At 26.4% G+C, this 20,613-nt stretch overlaps 1 protein-coding gene across 3 annotated transcripts in view; it reads left to right on the top strand.

Annotated features, from left to right (window-relative positions):
- The first annotated feature begins 2,371 nt into the window (after nucleotides 1-2,371).
- The window catches only part of LOC114129872 (uncharacterized), a 69,844-nt gene continuing 51,602 nt past the window's right edge, over nucleotides 2,372-20,613 (top strand). The window contains exons 1-2 of one of the 3 annotated variants that reach the window (XM_050198990.1): nucleotides 2,372-2,658; nucleotides 3,987-4,166. In XM_050198990.1, the coding sequence (XP_050054947.1) occupies nucleotides 2,387-2,658; nucleotides 3,987-4,166 (452 nt within the window). In that variant the 5' untranslated portion in view covers nucleotides 2,372-2,386. Of the gene's footprint in view, nucleotides 2,659-3,552; nucleotides 3,783-3,986; nucleotides 4,167-13,251; nucleotides 13,525-20,613 lie in introns of those variants that run through there. The other 2 variants (XM_050198989.1, XM_050199001.1) reach the window with 2 other exon arrangements.

Genomic DNA, 20,613 nt, shown 5'->3' with positions numbered 1-20,613 from the left:
TTTTTTTTGTCTAGGTTACTTATACTGTGCGTAGTGCGTTACACGATTTTTCGCATATTTCACGGGCTTAGATGGACCGTGAAAACCTATTCGATCATCTTGGTCAAATCGGAAAAAACGTGAATACACACTCACTATAGTCGGTCACGGCCTTGACCGTTTAAGGAAATCGCCAAACTAAATCAGGTCAATTCGTCATTATAGTGTATAGATTCATCGATTATTATTTGTATCCGCGAATGCATTTTTTCTTGTATTTATAATATATGTATCAAAACATGAGCAAAACGAGACCGATAAGACTACTTGCGCACCAACTAAATAATACAATATATGCATAAACATGGCATATAAATAGGTGACTCTGTGCATAATTTGTAAATGTTTGAATATTGTTGTATTCACGAAAGTGTTTATGTCGTTTAGTTTTTGTAAAAAAATAAAAAAATTAAAGGCGGAAAACGTATAAATGTATAATTAGTTATTATCTGAAGAACCAGTCGATTTCCAATAGTTCTAAGTAGCAGCGTGAATAGAACTGTTTCATTATTTTAAGTTTTATTATACAAATTTATATAAAAATATATTAAAAACCAAGAAGCATGCAATATCAATTGCAGAATAATTGTCACTATGACATAAATATGAAGTTTCGAAGACTTTAAATCTGTTTACAATATCGATTATGGCAAATATAGTAGATACTAAACATTGTAAGATATTAAATAATAGTATAATATAATTGGCCAATCTCACGTGGAAGAATATATTTTATTAAATATATTGAAATATTAACCTTAAGATTACAGGATAACTCGGCCACTCACATGCATCTTATAATAATATGTGTACGAAAAGTATAGCACTATACTTTAGATGTACTGCGATTGACACCGTTTCTTCAAAAATCTAAACGAAAGACGGTATTATAAAATAATATTATTTAAAGCTTGCTATACCTTTGAGCTTAGTTTTATTATTTGTATATTTTACAGTTATTTAATTATTTTAACTTTTATTTTATCATTACAATAAACATATAACTCTTAAAAAACGATACATGTTTATTAGAATTTAGAATTCCATTTTAATTTGGTTCATTTTTTTTTAATATGTACACAATTATCAATATCAATGATACAGCTAGGTAGGCCAACCGGACAATAGAATCAACATGAATTCAAACAATCGATTATTCGAAATGCGGTGTAGTTAACTGTACATTATGGGAAAAAAAATGTATTTATACAGTTTATTTCTTTATTTTTTTTTTTTATAAATCAAACATTTAAAACTATATAATTCCCAAATCATAGAGGTCCAATGTATATACCTGCGATATTATGTTTGGTAGAAAAATTGAATACTTTTTTATTTCTTTAATTTAAACTTACGTGGTACCCGACACTGTAATATACTTATAACTACTGAGCATTATAACTCATAATAGTTGTATGGGTATGGGGTATCCTGCTGTACTATTATTAATTATATATTATATATAGGTATATATGTATGGAGGTACGTCAAGTCGTCACGCAATTAAACGTATATACATTTTATTATTATTTAACGCGCAGAGAAATCCGTAAATCTTACGCGATGCGTTTCCCGAGCCGGTATATTATACATCACATTATATTGTATACTAGATTAAATGTTACGTAATAAACCTTGATATACAATGTACAAACAAAACGAAAATCCGAAAGATTTGAAGGATGTTCGGCTACGTGTCACTGCGAGTTGTATTGTCGCGGTGACAGACTACAGAAGTTATATTCGTCTCGTCGGCAGTTCGGCATATTAGACATAAAATATCGTTATTATTTATTATATTTTATAACGCGTGATACTGCGTCAGATCTGTATATAATGTATATACATTACTCACACACACGCGCGAGCGCCTAAATGTGTACTACGTCTAATGCGTGTGTGTTATTATAGTCGGACGATCAGGTAAAATAGAACGATTGGTCGCGGTCCGCCGAGAATTGAAAACACACATAGGTATTATATATAACATCGAGGCTGCCGAAATCACTTGGTCGCCGCGGTGAAAGATTTCCACCGTAGAAAATCGTCGTGTACTACGCACGAAAATCACTGAAACACTACGGCGGCGGTGCACATTCGTCTTCGTCTCGCCGGTCTGCGCGGTACACCGTATAAGTGCAGTAAGTACATCGTGCCTAAAAAAAATTTTCGCGCGATACTATATATTATCATTAAAACGCGTTGAAATTTTATGCGTACGCTTTATTCTTCGTAACAATATTATCGATCTGCATATAGTATAATACTTACCCATCACTGTCAAACCTACAACACTATACTATTGCGGAGGCGCATCGCCGCGGGTTCGGGTAACATCCGCGACGTCATGTGTTTGTGGAAGTTGCTGCTTCTAGGCTGGACGCGACCCAAGTCGTCGGACTCGGACGACTGCAAGGACGGAGCAGACCTGCGCCGGCAGCACACGTCGTCGGACGACGATATGTCCGATAGCGGGATATCCAGTGGCGAGTTCAGTCTGGAAAACGTGTGCGAAGACTCTTGCGGCCCCTGCACAGTTCCACAACCGGCTCCAACTCTCCCGGCTCCGACTCTCCAGGCTCACGCGGCTCCGACTCTCCCGGCTCACGAGAAAAACAGGCAAGTCGATGTCGTTATATATATATATATTATTCCCCAGGGAAGGGCGTTTAGTTGACTAAGAACCAGTAGCATAACAAAAAAATTCGCCCCCCCCCCGCAAAACTAAAAATGGCCCCTAAAATATTGTTATACCAAACATAACTTTATAACCAAAGGCGCCGAATTACCGAGTCTGCGGGCACTCAGTTACACCACTGCTAAGAACCCATTACCTATAGGCTGCAGAGCGCGTGTCATTAAAAATGAGTAAGACACGATATACCCTAACTTTTGGAAAAATGCAAATTAAAATGTCTTAAAACATACAAAAGAATGCAACGTTTTCTTTCAAAAATTTGATTTTTTCTATAGTTGTATAATAAACGTAGTTTATCGATGAACAGAAATAACACAAATGACTATCTAGATTTTGGAGGTAGTTCGTATTCCGCATTGGCGTGCGTGTGCATTATGCAGAGTATAAACACGCGGGAGTTTCGACGAGACGCTTTTTCTATAATTTTTTATCCTGTTAATATTATTGTTGTGAACGGGAATCACGGGCTGGTAGCTCGCTCTCGTCGTCTTATCGCAGACCAATTTTGATATCATTTATCATTACAAACAGTTATGTTTTACCACACGTGTAAAAGCTTAACTCGCGGGCGTTTTATCGAATTCAACGATCGACGAACACGAAATCACGCGGACCGTAAAAGTCGCGCGCGCTCGTCGGCCGCGGCAAAGTTACGAAATCGTTTCGAAACATTAGCCGCCGTCGCCGATCCGCATCTCTACAGCGGCGCGGAGTGTGTATAATACATGTGCAGAGATCGCCGTAACACGGCCGAGAGGATTATTTCCGTTTTGTTCGCCGTCCGTTTTCATTCTTTTCTGTTGGGTTCGCTCACAACGGTTTCCGCAGTCATGTCCGACGCGTCTTACATGTACAACGACCGACAAGTGCTGTTGATCAGCAACAAACAGCTGAACGCGGAAGTTTTACGCGCCTGCCGGACGGGCGACTTCAATTTCTTGGGCTTCATAGCCGGCACCGACATTAACCGTCTGCAGGCCGAGGACTCGCGTGGCGCAATGGGATCGCATTATGCCGCCAGGAACGGACAGTTGTCCGTGCTGAGGTGATACGATGGACGGATATGTACTTATAATAATAATTTACGATATCAATTTCAATTTTGCCCCATTTAACTGTTATTATTATTTATTAATTAATACGTTATAATATTATAACATATTGACATGACGTGCGTTCGCTGTACGCGTATATTTATTTATATTGCGATTTACCGTATAAATAATAATATCAACGGTTTCGTTTGTAGGTTTTTGAAAATTCACGGTATAAGAAACCTGAACAAAAAATCGTCCGTAGGGTACACAGCCTTGCACGAGGCGTCCATCAACGGGCACGTAGCTTGCGTGGAATGGTTGATCAGGTACTCGGGATGTAAGCCTACCGAAAAAGATGTGGACGGTTGCAATGTTCTTCATTTAGCTTCCAAGTAAGTGACTATATTATACTAAAATAATTTTAACAATATTTCCATTAGAACGATTATTTAAATAAAAAGTTTTAAAAATAGCCAATATAATAGGTAATCTATTAAAATAACGTTTATACGTGTGGCTTTATATTATACGTACATAGGTTATATGTAGGTATATGTAAGTATACGGTTTAAGTAACATAAAATTATTGTTTTCTATATTATAATAATAGTATTTTTATGAAAAGTTTTCAAAATATCGATTTATTAAAATGTTATTCCAGATCCGATGTTGATTAATAAAACACAATTAATATTTTTAAATTGAACACAACACTCCAATAACAATAGAAAATATGTACAAAAGTATTTACATAGTGTTTTTTTTTTAAGTTGTGTATCTATAGTTAATTTAAATAATTCTTTAAATCAATTTTCCCGAAGATATTTTAAAAATAGTGTCTTATTAGTCTGAAATTAAAGTCGATTAAAATAATTGTAAGACAAGAAAAATATTTAAAGTGTCTTACAAAATCTATTTGTTTTGTGATCTAATCTAAATAAGCACTAAAACAAAACTGTTGATAAAATATAACAAATGAAAAACGAAATAATATTTAATTATAAACATTCATTATACATTTATTGTTACCTTAAAGATATTAAATGTTAAATTAGTACAAAACTCCTTAAACTTTTAAATTGTTTGAAAACAATTTTTTCATCCCGAGTAGATGTTAAAGTGGTTGACGCTATTAGTTGTAAAACGCTTTGTTTCCAAGGTTATTGATGTTTTCTGGCGTATAATACTCTAAACTAAATATAACTAAATAATTTTAGTCATAAAATCATTATCCATTATTACTAAATATTATCATAGTTAATATTGATTGTATAACTTGCACCAAAGTCATTTTACTCAAATATTATCATTAATTATAAAATATTAAAATATTATTATTATTTTTTATTTAATTGATTTGACTATGTATTATTCGGGTATTTATAAAAAGTTAACATAATGTGGTTAAAAATGTTAAATTAAAATTAATATTATAATATTTCATTAATTTACCAAAATGTGGTTTGCACGACGTGCACGTTACATTTCAGTATTCTCTTTTTTTTTGTTTTATGGATGATTCAAGGTTTTAACAGTGATTTAAATTACATTTTACGTAAAATAAAATTAAAAAAATGCTGTTATCACATTTTAAAAGTGTAAAATAATTAGTGGTGATTGCATAAAAATCACAACCGTTACATACAAACAATCACTTATCAAAATTACGTTATATTTTACAAGCTACTTTTTATGGAAATAACTTTCATTATATTTAACACCTAATTACAGACATAATATTATTTAACTTGGTCGAAAACATTAGCACAAATTAGTATTTTTAACTGATTCAATCTGAATTTCTTTTTTAATGTTCTATTATAGTTTTAGGATACATTTTATTTACAAGTACAAATAATAAATAACATACTCCGCGGTCTTATAATTTTCACTTATAATTAATAAGTTCCAAGTAAAAAAACATATCTAATAAATCATAAAGTGTGACTTAAGAGGATAAAATTTGAAACGTTTGAACTTTAAATTACTTAAAGCATATATGTAAATAATTATCACAGAAGTAACTATATTACTGTGAATTATATTAATTGTAATCGATGTATATACGGCGTTCAAACAAAATGTTTGAAGAAATAAAGACCCCTGCTAATGTATAGCCTAGTTTTATTATAAGTTGTAACTATAAAACCACAATAGGTTTGAAATTAAGATTTCTTAAAAGTTAAAATAATGTATTTTTAAAAGGACATTTGAAGAATTTTACTCCTACCAAAATATACTACAAAATCATTTAGTTTTTTTAAAAATGCATATCATTGTGAATTAATTAATACGTTGGAAATAATTATAATAATTAAAAATAAAATACTCGATTAAGTTTTCGATTTGCAGATTATGTTAAATATCGATTGATCAATAAATACATCTTTTGAGTGTTGGATAAAAAAATTTTTATCAGGAAAATATCGGAAAATACTGAAATAGGACAATTGATACGTTTAGGCATAACATGTTATAACATTGCAGCCCGTTATAGACAAAATATAATGTATACAGACAAATGACCGTTTTTATCAAATCATTAATTTATATTGATAAATTATTTTTCAATTACTTTTATTTTTTCGTGATCTTTGTTATCAAATAGCTGTATTCAGTGGTAGAGAAACTAATCTTAAATAACCCACAAGCAGCTTAAAATACACCCTAACCAATTTTGTTATACTGTTATTCAGTTATTGTGGTTACAATAATGTAGTGAAGCTTAGGAAGCTGTAGATCTATAATACGTGATCGATTTGTAAATCTATACAAACATAATTAAATAAAGTCACTATAGGTTACGATAGATTAGGACAATAAAATGATTGGTGCTGTACATAACATATAGTGCTGAAATTGGCGATTCAAAAAAATTACACTAAACTGCTTGTTTACCAGTATTAAAGTATGAAACATTTATAATAAGAAATAAGTAGTAAAGGTATCGAAAAAAACGGAACGCTAAAGTGGTTATATCATATATTAAACAAAATAATATTTAGCACTTTGGTAGTAAGTATTTCCGGAATTGAATTAAAAATAATTACGATCTTATGGACCATTTAAAACACGTCTAGGTTATGTAATAGGTACCTACTTAGATAATACCAATAGACTGACAATGGTATCTATTTTATGTCCAAAACCATATTTAAAACTCGACAACACTAGCCAGTAGGTATATGTTTACCGAACATAATAATATAGACTTGTCGAATTCTTGTAATGCAAACAAGCAGGGTTGATTTATTTTATTCGATAATATTGCTCGACCATGATATAGAAACAAACGTTGTTAAATATTTAAACCGATGAAATATTAAAAAGTACCGTACCGAATCGATCAGACGATAATTTTTTTTTCTTATTAATTATTCGTCAATATTTTTTATTTTTGTATTTTATCACAATTTTGGTTATTATATTATTATAATAATGCACCCATTATTACGATATTTACAGACCGTACGAATATCGCGTTTTAAATAGGCTTTGCGTATAGTACAGCGCTCTCTAGTTGTGACGGTACGTCAAACGGTCAGAATTCTCGCACGATAGCACGTCATCACCACATTGTCTGTTATGTAGATGGCGCTAGAGCAATATGTTGGCCGTTTATCGACGGCGGATTGTTCACAGAAAACTGACACTTTTTTACCTTTTTTTCTGTCAACGACATTAGTTTTATTGTTTTCAATCCGATATGGTATCAAGTACGGCAAATAGTGTTTAAGCTGGTACGTTTGAACCACTGGTGATCAGATGAACCGTATTTAGGAATTTTCCACCCCGGGGTAGTAAAAAAAAAAAACAAAAAAAACCCGTCATTGTACCAAATACAAATTGTATATAACTTAAATATAAAAAAAATAGCCGTCCGGAGTAACAGTGTCCTGTAGTACCTCTCTAAATACAACCTCGCTGGCGATGTAAGTGAATGGATAGAAATTATTTTTTGAGTAACACTCATTTAGGTATCTAACTAATTATAGAAGTTACTATATACATCACAATTACGATCACATTTCTTAAATCATCATAAAATGACGATTATCCGATTGGTAGATTCTTATATTTCCATCTAAAAAACGAAAAACAGAACAAAATTATGTGACACAAAATAATAATTGATTTTGAAATAATATATGTTTATTTTTTGTTTACCATTTAATATATTTATAGTATTTGTATATATCTGGGTACATGACTGTTATGATCTTGAGAATGTTTATGATGGATACATTTTAAACGTAATACATATTTTTAAAATCTATAATTCAAATAGTATCATAGTCTAAATGTTGAATATTCTTTTTACTTTTTTTTTTAAAAAAGATATAAATTTTTCAAGCGTTTTGTAGGTTTTGAATAGGTACTTAATGATGTGGTGAATGGGTTTTATGTAAAGTCGAGTATTCGAACCATCTTTTTAGTTTTTATCTAGACTGAGTGTAACAGTATACTGATATTAGTAACAGCCATAACAATATGAGTTTTACTTTAAACCGAAATCAAATTGTACCTAATACCTATATGATACATACGTAGGTATATCAAAACGTCATTTATTCCGATATTATTATTTAGTCGTTTGTCGAATTCAGGCCAAAATCGTTAACGGTCGAATCACATAAATGTTTATGATTAGGTACACGTCATAAATATATATGTGTGGGTCAAGTTTATTATTATATCAAATTTATGTAGAATATTACCTACTAAAACTAATATAATTTCCTATAGGTATCTAGACTTTTTTTGTAGTCTCGTTTGCATCTCAGATCAACCCTGAAACGTGAAATGACACATTAATTTCAATCAAAATATTTTAACAAACGCATAATATGTAATTATTCTTAATACGCAAATTTCGTTTTATTATTTAATTTTTTTGAAAAAAAAACTATACTGTGTTATTTAAATTTTAAATAATATTGTATATACCTATAGGTGTTGTTGAAAGGTTTTTGATGTTTTTGTTCGACGAAAATCTAAAATATAAAACTCTATTTAACACTTTTATCTGTTTTAAACTCGCATATTAGATAATATGCTGATAATTTCACAAATACCCAATAAATAATAATGGACAGTACCTAATCATTAAACTCATAAAATCACATTGTTTTGTTCAACTTCCCAAAAATCGTACAACTTAAAGACACTGATAAATGATTACTAGACAATTAGAATTATATTAGAGTATTATACTTTTATGTATCTAGGTACATAAAAACCACCAAGCGTGCTCAATTAAACCTTAATAAAAGACGATTATACTTTTTCCGCCTTTTGCCCGTAAAACGTTTACATTCAAAAAGCTAACAATTTAATGTACGTTACACTTAACTCTCGATATTCAACTCGCTTTCATAACCGTACAAAATAATGAGATATCAACACCCAAACAAGTGGTAATTATAATATAAAATATAGGTACGTTATACACCTATAATCTCTGATAAACATGTCTAGCTGTTCAAGTACCTATCAATAATTATGTGGTTTTAATTCCATACAACGACTATTGTGATAAGTAGATTGTAGTAAGTATATTATACTACCCACTACAGTAAGTTCACTATAATACCTACCAATAATATATACCCCGCGTTATGAAAAAATGAAATTTCTGAATCACTAAAAAGTGTACAACAAAATATCGTACATAAAATATATATACGATATATTCTATATTCCTTTGTTAAATCCTATTTAATATTTTAGTCTTGAAGAATAAATGATAAACAGCTATAATATGTATTTTTAGAAATAAAATTTCATAAAAAAACACATAAATTAAATATTTTTCGAGGTTTTTTTTACATAATATATTCTTCGTTACGGTCGAAAATTTTGATTTAGTATCATTTTGTAATTTCATTGTCGTTTATATCTATAATTAAATCTGTTCTTCAAATTAGAGTTGAAATTTATGTGGCCCCATGTCTATTACTTATTAATTATTAAATAAGTAGGTATGAAATTTATTCACTTTTGACATCAATACATCGTGTGTATATGAAAATATATTTATGCGTGTTAAAACTAAATGCAATATTTTAATATTATTGTTTGATATATATTTAAACTAATATAATATTATTAATTATTATACAATATAAAAGTATGCACGATACAAAAATATTAAACTATTAAAATAACCAAACCAATTACCTAAACAATTACAACTTCTACCAATACATAATATTTTTAATACAATAATATTTCAAAAGATCTATGTATCAAATAATGTATATTTTCTCTTTTAAATTTATTTATCAAAAAAAATTGCATTCATTAAAATTATAATATGAATTATGAATATTATAATATTATATTATGTATATCAATTTAGTCTTCTGTTTATATAAAATTTAAAAATAATAACTTTTTGATAAACACTAAATGCATTATCAATAGGATATTATTTATAAATAATATGTTTATAAGGTCCCTATATTTATATATATATATATATACCTAATGTTATAGCTAAATTTATATAATGTATAAAAACTTTATTTACCTAATGTTGTTCATGCTCCTATTATTTTATTTTTAATTAATGAGCCATTTTTATTTATATTCTATCATAAAATTGGGCAAAATAAAAAAACAATTAGGTATAAAAATTAAATTTAAATCACAATTTTCTCATTTAATGGATTTACTACAGAAGTATAAGTAGGTAATTACTTATTTTATTCGTGAAAGTATAACAAATATCTACTGACATTTTTACATTTTATGATTCGAGAATTCATGTGCCGTCATAAACATTATAGTTCACACTCTAAATGATATAGATTCCTATTTAATAAACTGTATTACTTTATAGACATCCTATATTCAGCTATCTAATTCTTAATATTAACTAAGTTATCTAGTATGAGTAGTATGACCGTGAGAATATTAAATGTTTATGTATATTGTTATATGATAATAATATTTAAATAATTCATCTATTGGAAATATTAAGAAATGTAAATAACTATACACATTAGTTATTCTAAAACTTGTATATGATAAATTGGAAACATATTGCAAAAATATTTACTTAAATAATATAGATGAATAACGTTGTATAACTAATGAGTGTTTAAGTGTTCAACTAACGATTAATATCATTCGAGATTAACTGTAGCATAACTTATTTAAATTAATTGATAAATAGGTAATCGTATTGGTAAACATATAAATTAAATGTTATACATACACAAATACACAATTATACTTAATAAATAATTAAGATAAATAATAGGTAGTTCAAAATAATTCATAATATAGGTAGGTATATCTATTTTTTTACTAACATACATATCACAATACGCACTAACATAGTTTTCAAAAAGTTTTGATGGAATTTTTTAATAGTTAGGTATACATATATGTTTTTGGTCATTTGTTTTAATTTATTTTCTTTATCTCAATATTATTTATAATATCAACAATATTTTTAGTGCATTTATTTTACATATTTCACAATTTTGGTATATTCAGATCGTTTTTGTATGTATTTATTACATAATCTCAATTTCATGAAAGACCAATATGGATAGTGTAGGTTTCTAAGAATATTGAAAATATTTGGCTCACTGAATAAGTGAAATGTGAACATATTTGAAAACCATATAAATTAGTATCATTTAAAATTGCATAGCTCAGTATAGTTAATTAACATTTTAACACATTTAATGACCTAACAAATTAATGCAATATTAATATAATTGTTAATTTTATAAGTAGAAACAACTAAAAGAGTTCGTATTATTTAAATTAATAAAATAAAGTCCTTTGTTTTCAAGATAGTATGTAAAATACTAAGTTTCGACTAATTTTCAAAGTCAGTGAACACGGTTCATATAAAGTAGAACAGCTCAATTTCATTATGTATATATGGTACCTATAATACTAAGTTTCTAATATGTTTCAGTAAAAATGATCTAGTTTGGATGAATTTTAAAACGAGTAGGGTTTAGAATAATTTGTACTATATTTGAGACTATTATTAATTAATTTTTAAGCTTTTTTTATTATTTTATGATATTTTTGAATAATTACTGTAGCTCAAAAATAACAATTTTGGATGCATTTTTAATAATATTTAATTAAATTGCTTTTGATTTTTACATAGGTAATCTAAAGTGTTATTGTAGCAGTAGGTATATTATTGCTAGCATGGAATATAAAATAGGTACTAATATTTATAACTAATATTCTAAGGTTAAATATAATAATATTATTCACATATTTTACTGGGATTACTGCATTTTTAAGTATATAATAATTTATTTTTACTTGATTCCTGTTACTGATAATTATTTATATACAAATTTTTAACAATTATCTAAAACCGATTAGAAATTTCTAATTTTGTAGATTTCAGAAAAAATGTACTTACAATAACCAACTTTTAAATATTTATTTAATACATTTCAAAGCTGAACTGTTTATTTATATAATATAACATTAATATTACTATAAATTATAACAGTTTACAGACTCTACAGTCTGTAAAATTAATATAAAAGATTATTATTTATAATGTACGGAATCTAAGTATTTATTAAAGATTATTTTTAAATTATTATTGGTGACTACGAGAATTTAAGTGTTATTATTATTATAAGAATAATTAGAAATATAATTATTAAAAAAAAACTTTTTATTCGACTTTCTTTATACTATTATGATGATGGCTATAATGAGTTTTAAATAATAATAACACTTAAAGATTAAAAACTGTTTAATTTTAGTTGTTATTAAATTAGATGTTATACTTGTCTTAATACATTTATTTTTAAAAAAAGGCGAATTTGACGCTGATAGCCGTCGTTGTTATTACTTATTAGTTAAAACTTATAACTTATAATATACTATGTACTTATCTTTTTACTATTTCTTTGAAAACTCTTTTAAAAAAAAGTTAAAGTACCCACAACTTTCTTATAAATGAAATGTTTTCAATTTATATTCAATTAGCTTTTTCAACGAATTTTATTGTTCACTATTTACATAAAAAAAATAAATGTATAATAAGAAGTACAAGATTATATTAAATTTATGGAATAACCAATAAGAAGCTTAAATGGATTTTAAAACCTGTAAATTCCTGAACCGTTGATTTGCGTTAATAGAATAATAACATTTTTATAGTTAACATTTAAAGATATATGCGCGATGTTTTATGCCAATTTTATTATTAACTTGTTGGCTCTAAATCTCTATTCTAGCTATTATAATATACTGCATTTGACACCAAGATATCTCAGAAAATTATTTCAATTATTTTTTATTAATCCCGGTGTGCTTAAAACTAGTCTGCGGAAAAAAAGAAAGATCGTTGACTGATATTAATAATTTCATTACTTAACGACCTCAACCTTAACCGACCGACAGTGAGAGGGAACTTCCTCCGGAGAAATGGTCGGTGCCGCCACCGCTATCAACAACCATACCGTCTTATTGTTTTGCCTGACACACTTGTCCGTTAACTTCGAATGCGCTCAGATATTTTTTTTTAATCGTATATTATTGCCGGTATCTTTTGTGATGAATAGGGTGTTTTTACATTGGTATTTTGGTTTTGGTTTTTTTTCTTAAACGTAAATTAAAACCAATTAAATTAAATTTTTTTATTTAAATATTTTTAATTTTTTTTTTGTGGTGGTGAAGTGCGATTGTGATACACGTGCTATTTATTTCGACGGAACTAAAATCCAGATAAAAATTCACTTTTTAAATGTAAGTTTCGATTCATTTCTAAAACTAAACTAAATACAAATATATCACTAACTAATAAGATAAAATATAATACTTAAGAGCTCTAAACTGTGTATTATGCATATTGTTTTATTATTGATATTGTTAAGTTTTCTTATTTTTGGAAGTAATTTCAATAATTGGATATTTTAATGATTTGGTAGCATAAAAGTGAATTGGTTGTGTGTTTAAATAATTAAAATACGTTTTCAATACAATACATACTACAAATATATATTGTTTTATTACTTTTCTGTAACCTTTCTGAGCTAAAACCACTTAAATTATGTGTAATCCTTAGATTAACCATAATTTATAATAAAAAATATATAATTTATTTTTATTAACCTATTTGATACTTTTTAAGTTTTATAAAAAAAAATATTTTATTAATCTTAAAATATAAAATTTTGAGTTTAAATAACTTTTACCTCCAAAAATACAGCAATAAAAAATGAATTATCCCGATTAAAAACATTTTGGTCGACGTTAATACTTTTTGTTTTACTGATATATATTATATATATATTATGCACTTATATTTGAGTTTATTAATAACATCTCTATCAATAATTTCTGCAGTGGTATGTAGTGTTATTTTTAAGAATTGAATAATATATTTTGAAATATTAATTTAAATAGATAGATAAATATTAAAAAATTATAGTTTTTATACCAAAATATACTACGATTTCATACTAAACTTGAAGATAACATTTTTAAAATTTTAATAGTTAAGTAACGATAGTATGTTATTTACTAAAATATAAATGAATAAAGTTAGTTTAAATCAATGAAATACATACTTAGCACAATATGATATTCGACGATAAAATGTCATTAATAACAGAAAAAGTTTCAACTATATAATAATTAATTCTTTAAGTATTATGCCACCTTACAATATCATTCTTAAATCATATTATATTATAGATTTAGAACAATTTTTAAAAATAAATTTATCTTTTTTAAATATTAAATATTTTTTGGAGTAAACCGTAAATTTATAACGCAATTAAGTGTAATAGCATCCTCCAATATTGTTCATGTATTAAAACCTTTGTTTATAAAACAATACACTCAGAGTATTATTTATTAAGTTGAGTTTTTCCGATTAATTAATAGACAAATGAAAAATGTAAATTATACACTCTATCAAAAAATACATATAACCATGTGTAGTAACTTAAGATATGAAGATAATAAAATTATAATAAACTTATCATTAAATTTTAAATTGTTATTCAGTATTTTTTCTCGAAAAATTCATTAAACTTATTAATTATTATTTTAAATGCCAAGAAAATACAAAGCTAAGCACCCTTAGTATTTTTTTTTTTTATTGTAATTGAGACAATTGCGTTTATGAGTAGAATAAATGCTTGAAAAGTTCAATGCCACATCTTTGATCGTAATCATTCAATACTTTCTCTAAAGACAAAAACAACATCCCACTGTTAAATAATTTTAAAACTCCACTTAATATCGTTTATAGAATGTTTATCAAAGTTATTGAATGTAGCACCAAATTACTACAAATTATATTTTATATTGAATTAAGTGAATAAAGAGAATGAAGTAAGATGTGTATCTATAACACAGTAACACTAAGAAAAAGGTTTTATTTTCTATCTGGAATTTCTACTTCTTATGGAAAATACTTCACATATGATTATATTATTATTGTGATAGTTGATTATAATTTGTAATTTTAATAAACGATAAGAATTTCTAACTTCATTTTATAGTTTCAATCCAGTTAGGCTAGAATTTATTTTTTTATAATTTTATATATTAGTCCAAGTTAAACAAATTTATTATTTTCGATAGGTATAAATTTTTTTTTATAATAATTTTTTCAACGTCCGTTACGGTCTGATTTTATTATTTTAGGACTGGCTTAATATAATCTATAGTTAATTATATTTTAGTACTAATAAAGTAATAAGCCATTAAGGTTTGAATATTAAATGTTTACATGTATTAATCGTTTATGTATAAGTATATAACTTACAATAGAATAGGTAAGGATTGAGCTTATTTAAATTTATTAAAATACAAAATATATTATTATACCTATTATATTGATATTAGGTACGGAAAATTAAAAATTTCAATATTTTTAATATTTAATATTAATAATTTTTTGATTTCCAAAATAATTGTACCTTCATACAATTTTATATGTTTTTACGTTAAAAAATATATGAAATTACTATTATTCTTTAAATAACCACCCAAACAACTCGCAAACAATTTAACACAGCCAAATCTATCCTAATCTAAAACCTTATAGGAGTTTTGTCAATGGGTGGTTTCTCCAAAAGTTTTTTTCAATATTAAACCATTTTCTGTAAATATAATTTGTATCCTATATAATTTTTAATAATGACTACACTTACTAAAATATTAGTATCCTACATAGACATAATATAACTGTCACTATTATTTAGAATATGAATATTAAACTCGTTATATTAATTAAAAATTTAACTTTCTAGTTAAAATATTATTTAATATGACCGTAAATATTTTCATTAGCTTTTATTTATTGTACTTAGTTGTTTAGGTATAAAAATTTATATTTTATTAATTTTTTTTAAATAAATAGACCTATTGATACACATTTTCATATTATTAAATATTTAAAGATATACATGTATTATACTTAAATTAAATACGAGTATATTGTGCATATTATGTCCATATTGTCTTTACATAAATGAAATATTCAAATTAATTTAAAAGTGATACGATATAAACATTATAATCTATATTATATAATACAATAAAAACATCATAATATTCTAATATATTATTATCACTTATACGTCAATATATCAAATTTAACGTATTGAATAATTTTGATTCAATATTCATAAAATAGGTACGTATTTCTTTTTCGTAAGGTTTAGTTGAATTTTACCAGTTTCTCTGCAGAAATTAACATTTAAAATATGACATACCCATTCATCAATAATTGCAACACCGATGCAACCATCTCTAATTTTTGTAAACACGCGTTTAACACGAAAATACGTGTGTGAAATTAAGCGTTAGTTTATGACGTATTATACAAATATTCAATATTAAACTTTTATCATGATGTCCAAGTGACAGCATAATATTCTCTAGAGTTTCTCTTTTTTTTTTTTATGTTTTTTAGATGGTACAATATTTTTGCTACCTAACTTTTTTTAAAAAAAACGGGGAACTCGCTCTGCTATATAGTAGGTGTTATGTCTATCATCATTAAATATGTTACTATAATGGATGTGTTAAATTTATAATCAACAATAATATCATTATATATTGTACACAAATAACAATTCTAACTGGGGCAATTAGAATACATTACTAAAAATATTTTTAATATTTTTCTATCAGCATTAGGTAGGTATGTGTAGTAAGAATAATGAATTTATGAAATATTTACCTTGTGTATAATTTTCAAATCTAACCTATTCAAATTGAAATTTTTTACTTCAAAACGATTTGTAAATATCTATGATTTTAACGAATGCTGTTGTTATTTTGTATGTAAATATCCGATTTTATCAAAATTCTAACTTCTAACACCTATAAAAAAAATATGGGGATTTAAGCTCAACTTTACGAGTATTTTTTAATTCCATTAAAAACTAAGTAAGTAACTAAAATAATTTACTTAATATTATAAAAACGCTTGCATTGTATTTTCAAGTTTATCGACAGAACATACACATTTTTAACAAAATTTAAAAAAAAAATAAAGAGAAAATTTTAAATTTCTACAAATACCTAGCTAAAAAAGAACCAAAATATATTGAAAATTATAGTATGCCTAAAAAATTCTATTAACATTATTTGGTGTAAATTTCTAGTATATATGATAATAAGTTTTTTAATTACAAAAAAATATAATCGATGAAATCGTATTTTTCTAAAATTTGTGTTTCGTGAACATTCTTAAATTCTTAACTTACAATTTATTTATGTATGTATAAATTTTCTAACTATTAAGAGAAGAATGAAGAATTTTAATTACCAATTACATACAATTTTCTATCTGTAAACATACTGGAAGTTGAAGATATAAGTATTTTTAAAACACGAAAAGAAAACACATAACCTAACCTAACCGATACATTTAACGTTTCATTTAGATTCTAAAAATATTTATAGATTTAAATACATCGTATAAATTATAAATATAAATATATAAATCCAAATGCACAATAGTATGTAAGATTTGAGTTTATAATCTTTTATTTAAACTATTTACTAAACCTATATTATATTATGGAATCGAATATTGCATTTTGAAATTACTTATTTAAGTACTTTATAATGATTGCTAATATTAATGTCACGAACATTATATATATTATATTAGACTTACAACTATATTCAAAAAAAGGATGCATTAATTACTCAATTAATCAGTTATAAGACATGATCATAACTATATATCACTTTCTTTTATTATAATCATAGACCGTAGTTATAATAAAGATTTTAATATGTATATTACCATTTACCAGTGTAAACATAGTAAAACATTCAATTAAAATAAAAATAAAATTTTAATTAAAATCGACAAATTCCGAACATTTGCTACAACAATTTTTTAATCATTATAGTATAATACTCTATAAGTAAGCAAACGTTTTGAAGGTTATCATTACTATCAATTATCCCATTAGACGCATTAGACAGTGGGAAAGTCGGCGGGGTGAAGCTGATGACCCCGAGGCAAATGTACCAGGACCGCTTTCTTTCAGACCGACTGATGACACAAATTTCACTCGGGGGCTCTTGACAGTCAATGTTTCATATGAAGTCACATGATAAAATGTCAACAGCTTTCTATGATGAATATATATGTTATTTGTTTACTGGGAAGCAAAGAAGAGCTTACAATTAAGTTAATTACTTTTTTTTTTTTTTTTTTTTTGTATAGCATTTATAATAATTTTATACCATATCGATAGAAAACCATCTACAAGTTATAATTCATATCGTATATCATCTTGTTATTTATTGGCGATCTTAAATACTCCACCAAGTTTCCATAATAGTATAAAATTCCAAATGATTAATATTTTCTTTGCTATGAACATATCATAAAAATATTCCGATACCCGTCATACAAATCGTAATAAATTATTGTTGTATTGATTTATTTAATTTTTACATTCAGCGTCAGCGTGGTATATTAAAATTTGTAAAAAAAAACTAACATCATTATAGATATAATAATTAATAAATCATACTTATATAGATGTGAATATCAATTTTTTTAAATTATTTACATAATATTATAGTATAATATTAGTATTTATAACTTCAAATATACATATATATATTATAATATTTTAGAAAAAATATAATTTTTAATACACCTAAATAATATTCGTATACGTCCTCTTTATAATATAAAAATGATTAACTCAAAATAAAAATTGCTCATATAACCATATAATTATGGTAAAAAGGTATTAATAATGTATTTTACATTCATCTAAACCAATTGGAAATACATAAAATTCCAATTTTATTGTTTACCAATAATTTAATGTGATGAAGTAAAATGTGAACAAGAGGACTATCGGAAAGTCTATTTTAACCGGAAACGTTGTGTGACATGAGCCAACAAAATCATATAACGCAGTCCCGGATTTGCAATAAATCAATAGCCAATGCAATTCTGTCGAACGAAACAAATTGAATTGATCATTGTTCAAATCGTATTTCATTAACCTCAAAGACCCGTTTTTATTGTGTTTTCCTAAACCAATCGATTAACGTTTACAGTCTTTTGTTCCAACATAGTTGCTAGTAATAAATAATCAGCATAATCTGGCGCGGAATTCGCATAATCAGGATTAAAGGGATTTATCATTTTTACATACAACACACATGTTTTAAAATTTTCATAATGACTTCATATATTTAGACAATTTTATTTGTAGTTCAATGAACTCAAATATCATATGATTAAAATATACTTTATGGTTTTACATGTAAACAATTTCAAAACGTTTTGCATTTTAATCGATTCCTCATATTCATCAAGGTTACCTATATATATATATATAATTTTTCAATCAAACCTATTTAGGAAAAATTATGTATAACAATTTAATTTAATTTTCAATAATGTCAAAGTTAATCAATTTATTTGTGCCAATATTATAATGTAGGTACCTACTATGTAAACTCATCAGTTTCTTGTCATGATTTCACTATTCTAAGAGTACAAACACTTGCAATCGAGTTTAATGATCTATAACGCACATAGAAGACTGGTTTTCGTTTATTATCAGATAATAAAACATCGTAGCTGGTAACACATACTTTGTATTTATACCGAATGATTCAGATGGTTTCTAAAAAAACATTCACCAATATAAATTTAATTTATTCACTATTTAATTAAACCATATTTATACTAAAAATATAAGAATTATTTTATAAAAATGTTAGATTAAAAACTATAAAAACAAAGATGATGTGTTGATCAATAATTTGAGTTTAGAAACATTGAAAAAATTATAGCGATTATATTATGATCTTACAAAATATCAAATTACAAGGTACTTATATATTAAAGTATTAAACACAGTATATAATCAAGAAAAAAATATCATGTTATTTAATTGTAATGTTATGAGTTGAATTCAATTAACCAATGCCGATGTGATATTAAAGTCTATATTAAAAAAAATAATAATAAATAAACGTGAATGTTTATAATGTCTAATTAACAAACTCAAAACAGTCGAAACAACCCGCCGAGTGCCGACCTTCCTGTATAATAATAATACAATATTATGCAGCATAATGTGCACACTGGACTCGACGAGTCGTTAAGTATACATTATTATTATTATGTTGGTTCGATATTTACCCAAGATGTGGGTCGAAGAAATCGAATCGCCAGTAAACCGGAATATGGGAAAAGACGCTGGAAGGTAAAAATAAAAAAAATTAAAACACATCTGCTGGAAGAAATGGAAACTGGTAATTGGAATTTCTGGTTCCAGGCAGTTTATGGCCGTTGCAGAGTAAAATGTATAACATTACCTA

Source organism: Aphis gossypii, chromosome 1, assembly GCF_020184175.1.
Source record: "Aphis gossypii isolate Hap1 chromosome 1, ASM2018417v2, whole genome shotgun sequence".
NCBI classification, from domain to species: domain Eukaryota; kingdom Metazoa; phylum Arthropoda; class Insecta; order Hemiptera; family Aphididae; genus Aphis; species Aphis gossypii.
Note: the sequence above shows the minus strand (reverse complement) of the source record. Positions and strands in the feature narration are given on the sequence as shown.